The sequence below is a fragment of the Rhinopithecus bieti genome, unplaced genomic scaffold (assembly GCF_001698545.2).
Source record: "Rhinopithecus bieti isolate Rb0 unplaced genomic scaffold, ASM169854v2 scaffold_1058, whole genome shotgun sequence".
In the NCBI taxonomy this organism is placed as follows: Eukaryota; Metazoa; Chordata; class Mammalia; order Primates; family Cercopithecidae; genus Rhinopithecus; species Rhinopithecus bieti.
The window spans coordinates 157,627-177,623 of NW_016803341.1; the positions used below are offsets into that span (position 1 = coordinate 157,627).

A 19,997-nucleotide genomic window follows, 5' to 3' on the forward strand; every position below is an offset into this window, starting at 1 on the left:
AAAAAAAAAAAAAAACCTGTATTATTTACGTGTTTGTCTGTGTGTGTTTAAAAGAACCTCAAATATATTTCTTGAAAGACAGAGGAATGAATTAAAAAAAAAACAAAACCCAAATAAACATAAACCCAGCAATAATGTTCAGGATAGAGATCACTCTAACTTCAAAGCTCCCCCATTTCAGGGGTAAACTTTACAGATTCTGAAGGATCTAGCAGCAAAGCCCTTCATTCAAAAGGGAATACGTAAATGAATGTTGATGAAAATAATGACAACTCACAATAGCACTGTACTACACTTTCTCACTCTTTTCCAGTTGTAAGAAATGGTATAGAGAGGAAAGGGCAAATGGCTTTTTTCACCTGTGTGCAAAGCTTAACTAAAAAGTCCATGAAGAGGGCAGTCACATTGCCAGATGGAATTTGTAGCCATGTACCTGGATGCGTCTCCTTCTGGTGTGCTCAGAAGTCATTAGGGGATGACCTGTATTCAATACTTTCTTGCTGTGTTTGCTCCGTTTCTCAAGGTATCTCCTCTGTTGGTTGGTGATGCTGCTATATAATTTAATTCGTCTGGGTGACAAGCATACTCTTTCATGGCCAAAAGCTTGAATCAACCGGGCAGTGTCAATAGTGGAAACAGAGCTACTCCTTTCGTGCAGAGCCATTTCTCTATCTGTTTGGGTCAATATATCTGATTCGACAGTAGAAGTGGTGCTGGAAAGGATGTTGGTGGTAGTATCTGTGAGCAGCTCACTCTCCTCTGAGGGCCGACAATCCGAAGAAGTGTTGCTTATATAATTAAAACCTGGCTGTTTACTCAGAATATATTTATCAAATTTAATCTGTTCAATTTTAATTTGATTAGACCTCCCAGCTCGATGATGAGAAAGCACCTTGGTTTTTTTAAGCTCTCCTGTGTTTTTATGGCTTTTCTCTAGGCTTTTAAACCGCTTCTTTTTCTGAAGCTTATTTCTCTGCTGTTGTCTACCTCTCCATTCCTTCACATCTCGTTCCCCTCTGCTATCATTATGTGTACTTTCTGAGACCTGGAGAGAATGTGTGATTGGATTCTGAAGAATTTTAGCCAAACGATCAAGTCGGTCCACCAAGGATAGTTCTTTCCTGTCACCCCACTCGGGCTGTCTCTTTTGCCTCTGTCGCTCCCGATACTTGTTCCACAGTTCATTCAAACTCACAGTGTGTTGAGTTGTTTGCTCTGGGGTGACCTTCTGATCCCTTTTTGGATCATTAATTTGTCCACTATATTTTGGATAATCTCTAGCTTGACTTTTAGTAGTATCCGTCACCTCTTTGTTTCCCAGATTCACATTGATGCTGAGGCTCTTTATTCTGGTATAATCTGTCTTAGTCTTGTCCATGTTTTGATAAGGAAGAGGAAGACAAATGTGTTCTCTATGTTTGTCTGGATGATGCTGAAAGAAATCTTTCCAAGAATGTCTCATGAAAACACTCCTTCCCAAAGATTCATGGCAAATATCTTGATCACTTGGTAGGTGTACGGGATGATGAATGTAAAACTTCGCCGACCTGAAGACAGAATGGGTAGTGTTTTCAAATTCTGAATGACACTCAGACTCTGAAAAAGAGAAAAAAAAAGATTTTGAAAGAACTTAAAAATATTAGCATTCTGTTTAGAAATACTATTCACAATTCTTTAGATATATAACAAAGACTAAAGGAAAGAACAGTTTATATAAGGTATCAGAAAATTCAATGCCTGCACAAAAGACTCATGCCTTGTTCTTAGTAGCCTCGCTGGTACAGTAAAAGTTTAAGAGACATGAATTTTGGCCTGGGCTCTGCCACTGACCGGCTATGGGACCTTGAGGAAGACACTTCAGTTCTCCAGATCATAAAAGCAACTGCTATATGTATTTACCACCTGTTCTGTGTAGGGTGTTATGATATATGCTCTATATCTGTTTTTTTAATTAATCCTGCTATTAAACCTGAGAGATAGATATTGGTAACCCCATATTCAGCTAAGAAACCTGACACTTCATTTTCATAATCAGTAATTAAATGGATAATTTTTTTTAAAAACCCTTTTTACATGTTTTACAGCCTTTTGAAATTCCTTTTCTGTGGACCATCTTGACTTTTTTCCAAATTTTTTTTATTGTGGTAAAAAACACATAAAATTTACCACTTTCCATCTTCACTTTTTGACAACCACCACTTTATACAAAAAAAGGGCATTTTTAGATGCAATATCTTACAATTATCTATGGTTTGAATGCTTGTGTTCCTCTAAAATTCATGTTGAAACATAATCCCCAATACAATAGTATTAGGTAGGAGGTGATTAGGTCATGAAGGCTCCACCTTCATGAATGGGATTAGTGTCCTTATAAAACGGCCTGAAGGATCCTGTTTGGCCTTTCCCTGCCTTCCACCACGTGAGGACAAAGCAACAAGACACCATTTTGGGCTCTCACCAGACACCCAATCTGCTGGTGCCTCGATCTTAGATCTGTAGAATTTTGTTACAATGGCAGGAAAGAGCTAAGACACAATCATAAGCCCTAATTCTAATCTCCACTATGACATCAAAACACTGTTTTAGAGTTCTACATCATGGGCAGAAACAAAGATACACACATGCAATGATGGGATCCTTTTCACCCACACTATAGATTACTGGCAAGCAGAGTTTTCATGAAATACTCTAGGAATCCCTACGGATTTTCCCTGAGTAGAGTGCGACACACAGGGCCTGCATTTATACCTAAAGTATGTAGACTATACAATTTTAGAATTTTCTAGCAACATTTAAAAATTGGGAGATTTCATTTAGATACTACAGGTTCTTGAGATTGCAGTTTCTGCACTGAACAAATACAAACAAATATATAATTCTAAATTAGTGGCTACAAAGAACAAAAACAAGGTGATGTAAGAGAAATTTAACCGGGAAATGGTAGCTACAGAAGATTTCTCTGAGGAGGATGAGATGTGAAGTAAAAATGAGAGCTAAACAAACAAACAGGCAGAAGAACATTCTGGGCTGAGGGATCACTTTCTGTGGATGTCCTGAGTCAGCTGCCACCTATGCCAATCCACCTGCTCCCATAACCCTTCTGGATACAGAGACAGCACCACCTTTCCCATTCTTTTAAAGGCAAGTTCCTCCACTGCTGCTCTGGAGCCCAACTCATCTTCCCTTCCAGACCTTGCTTCCTTTCCCCATCATATCTCTCTTCTATCTTTCAGGTTCTCCCTCTCTCCTGAATCATTTCCAATGGCTTGAAAAAATCATTTAGTATTTATGTTTAGAAAATCCTCACATCTTCCTACAGGTACTGGCCCATTTCTCTGCTCCTCCTCATAGCCAAGCCTCTAAAGAGGAACCTATTTTCCTCTCTTTTACCTCTCTCCCTACCCCAATTCACTCTTCAAATTACTGCAGAGTACAGCCATACTCCTGGACTAAAACTGCTCTTGCTAATATGATCAATGACCTCAATGTATGGCCAATTCAGGAAATATTCTCATTCTATACTCTCTTTCTAGGTAATCTCATCTCTCCCTCTGGCTTTTAGTACCATTTTCATGCTGTTACCTGTTTTCAAATTTACATTTCAAGCTATGATTTCTCTTGAGTTCCAACTAATATACATGATATATCCACTTGGATGTCACAGCCATCTACCTGAGCTCTATTCTAGCCTCCTTGACAATTGTACCTCCCCTGGTCTTCCACATCTCTGTAAATGGCACATCATCCTACTGCCCAAGCCAGAATCTGGGAGTTATTCTTGATAGTTCCAACTCCCTTCTCTTCCTGCTCGTCATTAATCCTTCACCAAACAATCACATCTATTTCTATTTCCTGTCACAATACTACAAGTCTCTAATAGGTCTCCTGTCCCTTCTTGTACTTTTCCAATCTATTCTTCAAATAGTGGCCAAAGTAATCTTTTAAAAATGTAAACTGGACTTGTCACTTTCTATTTAGCAACTTTCAATGACCTTCTCTTACACTGAGAACAAAGCCCAAACTCCTTAACAAGAAGTACAAGTATACATAACTTTTCTCCCCCAATTTGTACCACTCTTCCTGATAACCAGACTTCAACCATGCTGGCCTTTCCCCTGTTTCATCAAATAGCATGAGCAAAAGCCTAAAAGTAGGAAAGCACTGAGGCAGTAAGGGAGAGTATCAATATTTAGTATGTATGGCTTATTCCATTTATAAAGCAGAGGCAAGTAAGGTACCAAAGGTTATTTGGGGCCAAATTCTACAGGGTCTGGAACATTAGGCCAAGGACTTTAAATTTTATTCTTAAAAGAAATGAAGAGCCGCTATACCATTTTGAACAGGGGAGTAACATAATTACGGCTGCATTTCAGGAAGGATACCTTGGCAGCAGGATACATAAAGCAAAAATTTGAAGGGCTATCTAGAATTCATTAAAGCAGTAAGTAAAACAATAAGGAAATAGATAACATTGCTCTAAAATGTTTATTTCCTAATATCAGTATTATCAATGAACATAGTCCTCCCAGCCTGGGAATGAAGTAAAATATAGCAAGAATAGTAGAAAATAAGCAAGCTGAAGCCTGGGCACGGTGGCTCACACCTGTAATCCCAGCACTTTGGAAGGCCAATGGGGGTGGTTTACGTGAGGTCAGGAGTTCAAGACCAGCTTGGCCAACATGGTGAAATCCCATCTCTACTAAAAATACAAAAATTAGCCAGGTGTGGTGGTGCACACCTGCAATCCCAGCTACTGGGGTGGTTGAGGCAGGAGAATTGCTTGAACCCAGGAGGTGGAGGTTGCAGTGAGTCAAGATTGTGCCACTGCACTCCAGCCTGGGCAACACAGTGAGACTTCATCTCAAAAAAAAACAAAAAAAAAAAAAAAAAAAGAAAGAAAAAAAGAAGAAAAAGAAGCAGCAGCAAGCTGAATTCCTTAAGTATAAAGGGCTTTATAGAACAACAGGATTAGATAATCACCATCATCTCATGGCACTTTGTTAAGAGTAAATATCAAATAAATTGAGGTAGTTATTTACTTCTGATAATTGAATTAATTTTATAGATAATATTTGCAAAATTCTCCCCGAATATATAAAAGTACACTGAAAATATGTTTTACTGCTTTTCATTTATTTTAAATATTTCTTTCATACTAGAACTGCAAAAATCAAACATGCAAAAATCAAACATGCAAAATCAACAAATTTAATATGAAAAGTAAAGGTCTCCCTGTTATCTCTGGACCTCCTAGTTCCACTTTCTGGTGATAACCAATATTAAACAAGTTTTCTTACAGAAAAATTCCTGCCAAGTAGAGTAAAACTACTTGTTCAAAGCAAGATTTTGTGCATCTACAAACATTTTATATTAAACTGATTTACTTTACCAAAATTTAACTAAATATTTAGGTTGTTTCCAGTAGTTTATTCTTCCAAAGCATGCTGCAGTGAACATTTGTCTGTGTGTTTATGTGTAACTTTATTTTACTTTTCTGGGTACAACTTTATCTGTGTATCTGTAATTCCCTTAAATGGAAGTCTGGGTGAAAAGGGAATATTTATTTCAACATTAGTTAGATATCATCCAGTTGCTCCACACTTTCAAAAATGTTGTAACAAATTTGCACTTCTAATAATAGTCTTACAAGAGTACATTAATGTTTCCCCATGTACTCAACAATACTAGGGATAATCAAATCTTTTCATCTGTGCTATTGTGACAGGTAAAACAAAATTTGTGGTTTAGTACATTCTTTACTGAGATAGTTAAGTATTTCTTCATATCTTTAATGGCCATTTGCATTTCTTTTACTACAAACTTTTTGTTCAGGTCCTTTGTTTTCCTTTTAGGCTGTCATTGATTTGTAAAAAGCTCTTTGCATAGCAAGAAAAGTAGACCCTTTTCTCAGTTTCTCAATTTTTTAAAATTGTTTTCCCATTTTTTGTTTATAAATTGATTTTTCATCATGATATTTTCTAACATGAAGACATTTTAATTTTAATATATACATTTATCAAATCTGTGGCTTTATGACTCCAAGATTTTGTCAGACCTTGACAGTCTTCTGCTCAAATTTATTAGAAAAGTCAGATAACCAGAACTTTTATGATCTCTCTTTTTTATACTTGGATCTTTTATACTTGCATTTTGGTGACAGGAGTAAAGAAGGGCTACTACTAAAAATTCTCACCATACTGTAAATAGCTAGCAAAGTGTCTTGTCATTATGTGTTGAATAATCCATCTTTTTCCAAATGGAGCTGAAATGGTACCTTTATCATAGAGTAAGTGCCCACTGTATTTAAGTACTTTCACTGATGTATCAGTCTCTTGTCCCAGTAGCATTCTTTTACTATGGTCATTTTAATACCCTGTAAAGTGTAACACTGTGATATAATAAATACATATTTTTGCCTTATCCCTAGCTCCTGGCCAGAACTACTAAAACTCTTGTAATTTCCATTTAGGAAAACATGATAACAGCAACAGGGGTATCTTTTATTATATACTTGGTTTTCGTACCTGGCTGTTGAAACAGTTCAGGAGTGAGTGATAAAGGTTCAAGGAGGGTCTGTTATTCAAAACAAGTTACTTTTGATCGCATTTGAGTTTATGTTAATGAGGTGAATTTTGGAATGCCCCTAAGGATGGGAGGCCTGTTTACCAAGGGAACAACCATATGTTTAGATGGCTGGAACTTCCAGCCCCAACCCCCCATCTCTGGGGAGGGGACAGGGACTGCAGGTTGAGCCAATCACCAGTGGCCAATGATTTAATCAATATTGCCTATGTAATGGCACCTCCATAAAAACCCTAACAGATAGAGTTTGAAGAGCTTCACATTTGGTGAACACAGGAGAAGCTGGGAGGGTGGCAGGCCCACAGAGGACATGGAAGCTCTGTGCACCTTCCCTATACCTTGCCCATTCATTTGGTTGTTCATGTATATCCTTTGAAATAACTTTATAAAAAGTCAGGAAATGTAAGAAAATGTTTCCTATGTTTTCTGAGCCATTTGAGCAAATTACCAAACCTGAGGAGGGGGTCATGGGATTCCCCTCACCACCCCAATTTGGAGCTAGTTGGTCAGAAGTATAGAAGGCCAAGCCATGCAAAAACAATTCCTAAGTTTTAAATTGCACATCGTTGTGAGTAGTATGATGAAACCTCTTGTCATCCTGCTCCATCCCACCCTAGGATGTGAATCCTCCCTTTGTCCAGCATGTCCATATGTTTACACTACCTGCCCCTTAGGCACTTCATAGCTGTCTGGGTTATCAGAGTGACTGTCATGATACTGCAGTGCCTGTGTTCAAGTAATCCTAATTGTAGTTAGTAATAGCCCCAAAGTGCAAAAGCAGCAATGCCAGCAAATTGGTTATGCCAAAGAGAAGCAGTAAAGTGTTTCCTTTAAAAAGATGAAATGTCTTATTTATCATCTATCTATCCACCTGTTTTAATGTCAGAATGCATTAATTTTTTAAAATAAATTTTTAATTTTGGAATAATTTGGATTACAGAAAAACTGTGACAACAGTACAAATGATTCCCTATACTCCATACCCGGTTTCCCCTATTACTGCCTTACGTTAATACAATATATTTAATGAATCAATCAGTAAAATTACATCATTATTAACCAAAGTCCATACTTTATTTGTGTTGCCTTATTTTGTACATACTGTTTTTTTTCTGTTCCAAGATCCCATCCAAGATACCACATTACATTTAATTATCATGTCTCCTTAGGCTTCTCTTAGGTCTGTGAGAATTTCTTAGGCATTCCTTGTTTTTCATGACTCTGACAGTTTTGAGAAGTACTGATCAAGTATAAATGTCCTTCATTTGAGTTTGTCTCATGTTTTTCTCATTAGACTAGGGTTATGGGTTTTTGGGAAGAAGATTTCAAAGTTAAAATGTATTTCTCATTACATATTAAGGGTATATACTATCAACATGACTTACCACTGTTGATGATGATCTTGATGACCTGGCTGAGTCAATGTTTGCCAGAATTCTTCACTATACAGTTATTCTTTTTCCCCCTTCCCATAAAAATACACTCTGGAAGGAAGTTACTATGTGCAACCCATTCTTTAAAGAGTGGGGAGTTATGTTCCACCTCCTTGAGGGTGGAATGTCTACATATATTATTTAGAATTCTGCACAGGAGACTTGTCATTTTTCCCCATTTATTTATTAAATCATTTACTTATATCAATATGGACTCACAGGTATTTATTTTATACTTTGGTTATGATCCAATACTACTGCTATACTGCAGAAATTGCCCCAGCTTTGACCACTAGGAAGTTTTTTACTTGGTTCCTGTGTTCCATTGACATATTCCCCATCCCTGTACATTTTTTTTTTTGTTTGTTTTTCTTTACTGTCTGACACCACAAAAGGGTTCAGGCTCATCTAATATATTTCCTGTCCCAGTCTGAGAAACAGGCATTTTGCCAAGGAATCCTAGACATTTGTCATTATGGGTCTCATTTCTGTTTCTTGTTGTTGATACTGTTTCTACTAATAGTGCCTTGACTATGAGCTTGGTATTTTAGGGAATATTTTGAGGTCTGGGTTGAAGTTTCTTCAGAGAGATGTGCATTTGCATCCGACAGGCATGTGAGTTTGCAATACCAACCTACTGTCATTTTTAATTAAATTCTGGGCTTGAGATTTTTCAGAACACACATGTAGTTTACTGCACTAATAAATTATACCAGTACAAAATTACTGACCGTAAACCTGTGTGAATACTAGTTTGTGGTTATAAATTCTTAGGATAAATTTTGTCTTCTCTCCCCAAACTCATCATCAAGGTTGAAACAGGCAAAGTTTTCTTACGGTCCCCTTCTACATGGACGTGTTTATCTTTCATTCTTATAGTAAGAGTGTAGCCCACTGAAGGCCTACTTTACATGGGAATTTCCTTTAACATTTTTCACTATGGGCAGGCCCTAAGTTTCATGTTATATCCCCAACTTAATGGTCCCATTTGTATGAAAGTCCAGAATAGGGAAATCTACTGAGACAAAAAGTGGATCAGTATTTGCTTAAGTCTCAGGGTTTCTTTTTTGAAGTGAAGAAAATATTCTAAAATTGATTATGGTGATGGTTGATTGCACTTATCTGTGAATACAGTAAAAATAATTGAATTACATATTTGATTTTTATTTTTTTTGCGACAGAGTCTTGCTCTGTCGCCCGGGCTGAAGTGCAGTGGCGTGATCTCGGCTCACTGCCACCTCTGCCTCCCACGTTCAATTGATTCTCCTGCCTCAGCCTCCTGAATAGCTGGGATTACGGGCATGTACCACCATGCCCGGCTATATTTTGTATTTTTAGTAGAGACAGGGTTTCGCCATGTTGACCATGCTGGTCTTGAATTCCTGATCTCAAGTGATCCACCCACTCCAGCCTCCCAAAGTGCTGGGATTATAATCACCAGCCACTGTGCCCAGCCTGAATTACATATTTTAAATGGGTAAATTATATCTGAATAAAGCTGTATGAAAAATGTTCTATGGTCATTTGGAAAGGGTTTTTTTAAAGTTTAAACCATATAGGCTTATGCACGCATGCACACACATGCACACACCCACATACACCCCAGATCAACTTCATTACTTGTATTATTCCCAGGCGTTTTTAAACTTCACTTACAAAAAAAAAATTTTCATCTCCCTGAGGTGTCATAAGCTAATTATGTGTGCTCAAGCTCCCCCGTATTATTTTGTATTTGTCCATTTCTCTTTGAAGGTTTCCTAGGGTTGTCTGTTTTATATTTTTCTCCCTACAAGCAAATTCCACCTTCCAATCCCCCCCGCCTTAAGCACCTTTTGCCTCACAATCTATCCTAAGAGTTGTTTTCATATAATTCCATACCTTCATTCTTTTTCTTTTTTTTTTTGAGATGGAGTCTTGCTCTATCGCCCAGGCTGGAGTGCCGTGGCACGATCTCGGCTCACTGCAAGCTCTGCCTCCCAGGTTCACGCCACTCTCCTGCCTCAGCCTCCTGAGTAGCTGGGACTACAGGTGTCCGCCACCATGCCCAGCTAAATTTTTTGTATTTTTAGTAGAGATGGGGTTTCACCATGTTAGCCAGGATGGTCTAATTTCCTGACCTCTTGATCCGCCTGCCTCAACCTCCTAAAGTGTTGGGATTACAGGCATGAGCCACTGCGCCCAGCCCTCCATTCTTTTTTAAGGCAACATAAATTTCCTTATTGATTGAGCTCCTGGTTTTCATTTTATGAATTTTTTATGCTAAGTTATTTGATGTTTAAAGATTTATGCAAAATATTCTCATTGTGGATTGCAAATCAGTATAAAAATATATCTCTTCAATTCCTGCAAAACTTTTGGTGAATTTAACCTCATCTATATTAATGCCCCCAAATTTCTTTTTGATACATATCTAAGTTTTCTTTTTGCTTTCCACCTTTCTCAGTCATTTTACTTTTGATATGTTTGTTATATACCATGGAACTGAGTTTGTTTTTTTTTTTTGAGACGGAGTCTCGCTCTGCCACCCAGGCTGGAGTGCAGTGGCCGGATCTCAGCTCACTGCAAGCTCCGCCTCCCGGGTTCACGCCATTCTCCTGCCTCAGCCTCCCGAGTAGCTGGGACTACAGGCGCCTGCCTCGTCGCCCGGCTAGTTTTTTTTGTATTTTTAGTAGAGACAGGGTTTCACCATGTTAGCCAGGATGGTCTCGATCTCCTGACCTCGTGATCCGCCCGTCTCGGCCTCCCAAAGTGCTGGGATTACAGGCTTGAGCCACCGCGCCCGGCCAAGTTTTTTTTTTAATATAGGTGAATTTAGTTTACTTATATATAGACTTGCACGCTTTGCCGTCTTTCATTTTATGGCAATTTTTTGTTTTTGTTACAAATTTGCTGTTTTCTTTCTCCCTCCCTTTACCTCCACGCTTACCACTCCTGTTTTTCTAAATATTTTGGATGTTTTATAGTTTAATTTTAACTCTTTTAGGGGTAAATTTTGTAATTTTTTTTTTTTTTGGAGACGGAGTTTCGCACTCATTGCCCAGGTTGGAGTGCAATGGCATGATCTCGGCTCCCCAAAACCTCCGTCTGCCGGGTTCAAGTGCTTCTCCTGCCTCAGCCTTCCGAGTAGCTGGGATTACAGGCATGCGCCACCATGCCTGACTAATTTTGTATTTTTAATAGAGATAGGGTTCCTCCATGTTGGTCAGGCTGGTCTCAAACTCCTGACCTCAAGTGATCCACCCACCTCAGCCTCCCAAAGTGCTAGAATTACAGGCGTGAGCCACCACGTCTGGCCTATAATTTTCAACACTATACTTACTTACACATGTATTTTTTGATTTTACAACTTTAAAGGTAAAGTTTGCTCATTTATACCTCCTTTAACCTCCCTATCCTCTGCCTGCCCCCCCATCTTATAGCTTTTTCTACTTGTTTTTTCTGTATGGAGGCCTGCATGATTCATTCTTTTTCTTTAAAGTTCAGTACTATTGCAAACATACATCTCAGTATTGAACACATAAAAAATTTTCCTAGGACTTGGTACACCCTTTTAAATTGCAGGTTCAAGCCAGGTGTGGTAGCATGTGCCTACAGTCCCAGCTACTCTAACGGCTGAGGTGGGAGATCACTTGAGCCCAGGAGTTTGAGGCTACAGTTAGCTACAATCACACCACTGCACTCTAGCCTGGGCAACAGAATGAGACTCCATGTCTAAAAATACATACATACATATATACAATTGTAAGTTCCATTCTTCCTTATATCTTTATTTTTCTAATAACTTCTTTAGAGGCAACAACAGATATCATTGTATTGGATTTTCACTGTCAGTCCTCAAATTCCACCATTTTTTTTCTAATCGCTTTCATCTCTTTCTTCTAATTGGTACTTTTTTTTTTTAATTTCATTTTGTTCTCCTATCCCCTAAATCTCCCTTTTCATTTCATATTCTATCAATTTTTATTTCATATACTTCATGTCTTCTAAAGTTATTCAGAGTGTAAAACACTTAGAAAAAAATTTCTTATCTTTTAGAGTATGCTTTTACAGATTATATTTCCATCTTTCTTTTGCAAGCTATGTCTCCCACACTAACCCCTGCAAAGTTGCAATGTTCTATTTCTATATCTTATCTATTGTTTTTGTGTGTGACAAAAAGTATGACATTAAATTAACCATCTTAGCCATTTTTAAGTGTACAGTTCAGTAGTGATAAGTATACTCACATTGTTGTGCAACAATCTCTCTTTCATCTTGTAACACTGAAACTCTATACCTACTAAATACTAATTCTCTGTCCACCCTCTCACAGGCCTTGGCAATCACTGTTCTACTTTCCGTTTCTACAATTTCAGCTACTTTAGATATTTCATATTGAGGCAGGAAATTAAAGAAAAATAAAATTAAGAAGAAAGAGAAATAAGTTTTCCTGCATTAGGCTGACTTGTCCCAGAGGCAGCGATAGGCACAGCCCAGACCCAGGAAAAGTCTTGATAATATTATCTAATGTGCTCTGGAGACTCTCGCAGCACTCCCTCAACACAGGGAGAAGAAAAAAACAAATTTTCCTTTGTTTTATGGAATGAGTTTATAGATTCCTATTCTCTGTAACTAGTGACTTCAAGTATTCTGTTTTATCTAAGAAGTACAATAAAGGTCATGAGAAGCCTGAGTAGGCCTGAACTACAGCTGCATGGGCACCATAGTGAAGGTTACGGGATAAGCCCGTGCCTAGGCAAACCTAGATAATGGACATCTAGGTTGCAGAGCAACAGTTATGTGCAATCCTGAGTTTTGAACCTGTTACAATTTGATTAACTGTCTTTGTCCTGCCTCTGTATCTCTGCTTTCATGCCACTGTAAGCTTGCTTCAAGCTAGCCCACCCCCTGCTGTGAAGTGTGTATAAAACTCAAGTGCTGTCTTTGTTCTGGGCCCTGTCTTTGGACGTGAGTCTGCTGGGCCTGAGTGCACCAATAAAAGATTCTCCTATTTAAACCCAAGGTCTCTCTCATCCTCCTAAATCCCACAACATTTGCAATAAACCATATAGTATTTATCTTTTTGTGACTGATTTATTTTGCTTAGTATAATGTTCTTGAGGTTCACCTACCTTGTATTATGTGATAGGATTTCCTTCTTTCTTAAGGCTACACAATACACTACTGTATGTATGTAACGTATTTTCTTTATTGACAAATAATTCCCATTTTGTTAATACATTCATCCGTTGATGGACATGTGGGTTGCTTCCACCTTTTATTATAAATAATGCTGCAATAAACATGGGTATACAGGTATCTTTTTGAAGTCCTGTTTTGAATTCTTTAGGTTATATGCCCAGCAGTGGCAGTGGGATTGCTGGATCATACACTAATTCTTTTTTATTATTCTGAGGAACCTCCATACTATTTTCCATAATAGCTACACCATTTTACATTCCTACCAACAGTGAAAATGGGTTTCAATTTCCTTGCATCCTCACGAACATTTGCTATTTTCTGTTTTTTTGATAGTGGTCATCCTAACAGGAGTGAGCGATAACGCACTGTGGTTTTGATTTGCATCTCTCTTATGATTAGAGAGAGTGGGCATCTTTTATATGTTTGGTATGGCATTTGTGTATCTTCTACTGTCTATTCAAGTCCTTTGCTCATTTTAAAATAAGTTATGTGTTTTTAAAAATAAGTTGTTTGGGTTTTCTTTGCTGTTGAGTTGTGCAAGTTCTTTATATATTCTGAATACTAATCCCTTATCAGATCTATGATTTGCAAATATTTTCTCCCATTCTGTAGAATGCCTATGCACACTCTTGTTTACTTTGGCATGCAGAAGTTTTCAAGTTTGATGTAGTTTCATTGGTCTATTTTTGCTTTTGTTGTCTGTGTTTTTGGTGTCACATCTGAGAAATCACTGCCAAGTTCAATGTCCTGAAGGTTTCCCCTTATGTTTTCTTCTGGGAGTTTTAAGGTCTTACATGTATGTCACCAACCCTTTTTGAGTTAACCTTTGTATATGGTACAAAGAAAGGGTTCACTTTTATTCTTTTAAATGTGGATATCCAGTTTTCCCAACACCATTTGTTGAAGAGACTATCCTTTTCCCATTGTGTAGTCTTGGCTATTGTCAAAAAAATCATTTATTTTCTATATTCTTGATGTAAGCAGTTGAATCCGGACTATTTCCAAAATCCAGAATGGGTAAATAGTTCCTTGACTCTTTTCTCTCCTTATCTAGGCTGTTCCATCTTCCTTTAAGAGGTAAGGCTTGACAGCTAGGTAGCAATGTCTTGTGTTCTACATGCTTTTATGTCAGAAAAAGGGGCCCACGGACAAACGTAAATAAATGTGATTTTATTGTAATTTTTTAAAAGTTTGGGCCGGGCGCGGTGGCTCACGCCGGTAATCCCAGCACTCTGGGAGGTCCAGGCGGGCGGATCACGAGCTCAGGAGATCGAAACCATCCTGGCGAACACGGTGAAACCCCGTCTTTACTGAAAATACAAAAAAATTAGCCAGGTGTGATGGCGGGCGCCTGTAGTGCCAGCTTCTAGGGAGGCTGAGGTAGGAGAATGGCGTTAACCCAGGAGGCAGCGGGACTTGCAGTAAGCGGAGATCACGCCACTGTACTCCAGCCTGGGCGACAGAGCGAAACTCCGTCTCAAAAAAAAAAAAAAAAAAAAAAGTTTGTATTGATGGTCTCACTGTCTTTGCTATAGCCTTCTGGAATGGCTTTAAGGTTGTCTCTGTTTGGGGGTGAGACAAGATGCTTCACTTCTAAAACTATCAGCCTTAGGTATTTATTTATAATCCTGTTTCTAAGTTGCTAATATCTTTTCCAAAAAGTAACAATTACTTTACAAATCTATATATACAGCAACCTAATAGTAGCATCAAAGTACTTTACACAAGAAAATTTTAAAAAAAGAAACGGAATTTTTGTTTAATCATGAGGCTATATTCTCATCAGAATGAAATGGAAACACACTAACACTGACCCCCATATACACACACACTCACACACAACCCAATCCCATTACCTTCAATATTGATCTGTAGGGATTCTTTATTGCTTGTCCAGGCTTCCTCGGGAACTGTCCTCTTCCTATGGATTTCCTCTTTCTGTGTAATGGCTTTAGTGTCTGGTGAGTTCTTAATTTCTGGGTCTTCTACTTGAGCTGAGTGCACTGCAGCAGCAGCATCACCGGAATCTACAAAAGGGACATTAACACACTATACAGACAGGAACTGGACATAAAATATTTTTACATGTCTCTCAAGTATGTATTATGTGAAAGGCTTTGTTAGTGATATTGAATAAAAAAGATGACTCAGAAATGCATTTAGAAAATAATTGAAGCCTGTAATCCCAGCACTTTGGGAGGCCGAGACGGGCGGATCACAAGGTCAGGAGATCGAGACCATCCTGGCTAATACGGGGAAACCCCTTCTCTACTAAAGAATACAAAAAACTAGCCGGGCGACGAGGCGGGCGCCTGTAGTCCCAGCTACTTGGGAGGCGGAGGCAGGAGAATGGCGTAAACCTGGGAGGCGGAGCTTGCAGTGAGCTGAGATCCGACCACCGCACTCCAGCCTGGGCGACAGAGCCAGACTCCGTCTCAAAAAAAAAAAAAAAAAAAAAAAATAATTGAAAATTGGGGCAAAAAATCACATACGTAAACAGATATACCGTAAGAAAGAGTCAGAAAAAGAGGTATCAGTATTCAAAGAAAGAAAAACTAATTGCAGGTGGAAGTACTACAGAACTCTAGACAATTGATTTTGGCATTAGAAGAGAGCTAAGATGGGATACACACTGAGATGGAAAAAAAGGAGGTGACTACGTAACAGAAGAATGGTGTCAGGAAAGTAACTTAACATCTAAGAAACAGAGCAAGTATATAGCATTAGATTATATAATTTATAAGGAAAAGAGGTGAGAACTAGTGTTAGAAAGTTGTTTGGGAGTGGATTCTACAGTTCTGGAAGACAGTGCTAAAAGAGTTTAGATTTCATCCTTATGGGCAATGAAAACTAAAGTTTTTGATTAGGAGATTAACATGATCAAAACTGTTTTTGGAACATTCATTTAGTAATAGTAAAATGGAGTAAAATTCAGAAGTGTTGCCCAGAATACAATCTAACCTTTTAAAACAAGCAACATCTAAAGAAGAGAAGCAGCTGATTATGTTCTAAAATGTTTTAGTTTACAATTGTGGCAGAAACTATTAACACTATCTGTCCTCTAATATCCACTTTCCTTTTCCTCTAAACAGAACCCTAACTTTAGCTGGGCACATTGCTATTAGAATAACAACTCAATTTCCCAGCTTCCCTGGTACATGTGACCATATGTCTAAGTCTGGCCAACAGAATGCAAAAACAATGGTACATATAGCTTCTGAGAAGTATCCTTAAAGGAAGGAATGAGATTTTTCTTTTCCTTTCTTCCTGCTGGTTGCAATATGGGCTGATGGCTACAGCTTAAGAATGAAGGCCAAAAATGTCAGAGTAACAAGAAAGCAACAGCTTTGTTCCAATACTCTTGAGTACCAGGTCAACTCTGGATGCTTACCTCTGGATTTTTACAAAAGAGAGAAAATTTTCTGTCTTCTTTAAGCCTATGTTATTTTGCTTTTGTTTTCCTCTCTCAGAGCCAAAACTAATCCTAACGTAAATACACTATGAGGGTTATTTAAATCAGCATAATCCCTCTGAAGTAAAGTAACTGATAGAGAGGAAGTAAACAAGCTGAATTCCTAAATAAAGGATCATGTACAAAAATGGTATTAGTGGGTCCGTGTCTCAAAGAATTGAGAGATTTTACCAGCAGAGGTAAAAGTCCATTAAATGAATTTCTGGAAAATAGATTAATTTGTTTACTATATCCAAAAGATCTCCAGAAATATCTCAAAGAACTTTAAATATGTCCATTTTACCTGCCAAAGTATATAATAAATACAGCTAAACATACCTTAACTATTTCACATATACGCAAGATAGAAGAGAGCTGAAGACAGCAAGAAGAGAATAGAGAATATATTTCTGTTTCTGTTCTTAAGAGAATAGTCTCATTTTAGAAGACCAGAAGAAAATTATATGCAGACAATCCAGTTTAGCTACCTGCTGTATCTTTCTGCAAAGATTCTTTTTCTTTAGCCTCGGCAGCCTCAGTCACTGCCCTTGTAATGTGGATCTCTTTCTGTTTTTTGTCTGACAGGTTCTCATCCCCAGTGATTAGCACTTGAACTGAGGCATCTGGAATAACGACATCATTTGATTTCAGAAAAGGAAAGATAATAAACACAACAGACAAGTAATCCTCCCCCCAAATTACAAACAAATCCCCAAATTCATTTATATATTAGGAAAAAAGTACCTCTTAGGCTCCATCTGTGTAAAAACTGGGACATGAATTGAAAAATTTTTCATATTTTACTGTGTAGAACAACAGTTTAAATAAAATAACATTCTACAGCCGGGCGCGGTGGCTCACACCTATAATCCCAGCACTTTGGGAGGCTAAGGCGGGTGGATCACTTGAGGTCAGGAGTTCGAGACCACCCTGGCCAACATGGTGAAACCCCAACTCTACTAAAAATACAAAAACTAGCAGGTGTTGTGGTGCACACCTGTAGTCCCAGCTACTCAGGAGGCTGATGCGGAGAATCACGTGAACCCAGGAGACGGAGGCTGCAGTGAGCCGAGGTCGTGTCACTGCACTCCAGCCTGGGCGACAGAGTGAGACTGTCTCAATAAAATAAAATAAAATAAAATAAAATAAAATAAAACATTCTAAATAAAATCTGTTCCTTGATGGTTTGATGCAACAGTTAAAAAAGCAAAAAAATGAAAGATCAGGTATGTTTTTTCAAAGGAAAAAAGATGTGAACAATGCTTTCAAGTTATTTGGCCTATTCAAAGTGTTTACCACTTTATGGAGTCAATTTTTATATTTTCTATAATCCAAGGAAAAACACTTTATCATCTTAGATTTTATATACAGCATTCTCATATAACTTTTAAAAAATTTCATGCAAGTTAAGCCTTTTAAACTTACTAATTACTATTTCTCTTTTCCCTTTCTGGTTTTTCTTGATCATTTTGATTTTTTATCTGTACGTATATTTTTCAAACAAAAAAAGTCAGAAAGAATAGAGATTGCTAAAAATGCAAAGAACTAGTTAAACTCTTGCTACCTCTTTAAAATTTCAATACATTTTTCTTACTTCTAATACTTTTTGACCTCCCATAATCTCTTTATCTAAAATGTCTTCTGAAAAATGTTTAGATCATTAAAAAATGTTTTAATGTTAGTTTTAATGTTAATAAAATATTTCAGGCATACCAAAAGTATAGGCAACAAAATGAATACCAAAGCATTTACCATAGGGCTTAAGAAATATTACGAATATAATGTTCCTTGTGTAAGCTGTTCCCAATGACGCCATTCCCACTTCTCAGTAGCAGCCTTTATACCAAATTTAGAGTTTATCAATATCAAGGACGTTTTGTAATTCTTTACTACATTGCACATATTAATCAACAATGCACAGCATTGTTTTGCAAGTCTTTAAACCTTATATGAAGGGTACAATACTGTCTGTACCTTTACGCACCATGCCTTTTTCACTCAATATTATGATTTTGAGATTTAGTCAATTAATGTACGTCTCTGATTCTCAATGTTATATATTATTCTATAGTATTTATATATGAATATATCTCTGTTGATCAACTTAAGGCTATTTCCTATTTGAAAAGCACTGCAATGAACATTCCTGTGAAATGTCTTTGCAGGTAGCATGCATTATAAATATCTTCTCCCAGGCTGTTTCATGTCTTTTCATTGTTTGATATCGTTTATGCAAAAAAATTTTCATTTTTAATTATGGCATATTTATTATATTTTTCCTTTAGGGTAGGTGCTTCGTGTGTCCTGTTTAAGAAATCTTCTATTATCACATAGTCATAGGACAGACCATCTAAATTCTAAAAATGTAGTTATCCCATTTACTTTTATTTTTTATTTTATTTTATTTTTTTTGAGACGGAGTCTCGCTCTGTTGCCCGGGCTGGAGTGCTCACTGCAAGCTCTGCCTCCCGGGTTTATGCCATTCTCCTGCCTCAGCCTCTCGAGTAGCTGGGACTACAGGCGCCCGCCACCTCGCCCGGCTAGTTTTTTGTATTTTTTAGTAGAGACGGGGTTTCACCATGTTAGCCAGGATGGTCTCGATCTCCTGACCTCGTGATCCGCCCGTCTCAGCCTCCCAAAGTGCTGGGATTACAGGCTTGAGCCACCGCGCCCGGCCTCCCATTTACTTTTAATATGCCTGGCATACTCTACATTTCTGTTTAGTGTGCAGCAGTGATTTACCTGATTTTATTTTTTCCAGATATATATTCACTGGTTCAAACTCTATTGAATAGTTCCTCTTCATCCTTTCTCCACAGATTGTTATGCTGTCTCTGTGTATGTTAAGTTTCCACATTCATGGATATGTTTCTGGGTCACCATTTTGTTTCATTTTTCTTTGTTTATTCCTTTGCAAATGATGTCTTAAACAAGGTACCCATGTAATAAGTCTTGATGTGTGGTATGGCAAGATCCCTTATCTTATTCTTTAAATATACTTTTGATTTTCCATAAATATTTTAGAATCAGCCTGTCAAGTTCCACGAAAAATCCTACTGGAATTCTGAGTAGCAATGTGCTTAATTTAGAAATTAATTTGGTGACATCTTTATTATCATAATTGTATAATTTTCCAGCTATTTAGGTCTTAATATATTTCAATGTAGTTTTCTTTCTTTCTTTTATTATTATTATACTTTAAGTTCTAGGGTACATGTGCATAACGTGCAGGTTTGTTACATATGTATACTTGTGCCATGTTGGTGTGCTGCACCCATCAACTCGTCAGCACCCATCAACTCGTCATTTACATCAGGTATAACTCCCAATGCAATCCCTCCCCCCTCCCC

The 19,997-nt window shown here is 37.7% G+C and overlaps 1 protein-coding gene across 1 annotated transcript in view; it reads right to left on the reverse strand.

Annotated features, from left to right (window-relative positions):
• The window catches only part of ALMS1 (ALMS1 centrosome and basal body associated protein), a 236,937-nt gene that overhangs the window by 38,994 nt on the left and 177,946 nt on the right, over nt 1-19,997 (reverse strand). Inside the window, exons 14-16 of the mRNA XM_017876541.1 lie at nt 17,136-17,270; nt 15,053-15,223; nt 434-1,596 (exon numbers count right to left, since the gene is read on the reverse strand). Of these exons, the coding sequence (XP_017732030.1) occupies nt 434-1,596; nt 15,053-15,223; nt 17,136-17,270 (1,469 nt within the window). The remainder of the gene's footprint in view (nt 1-433; nt 1,597-15,052; nt 15,224-17,135; nt 17,271-19,997) is intronic.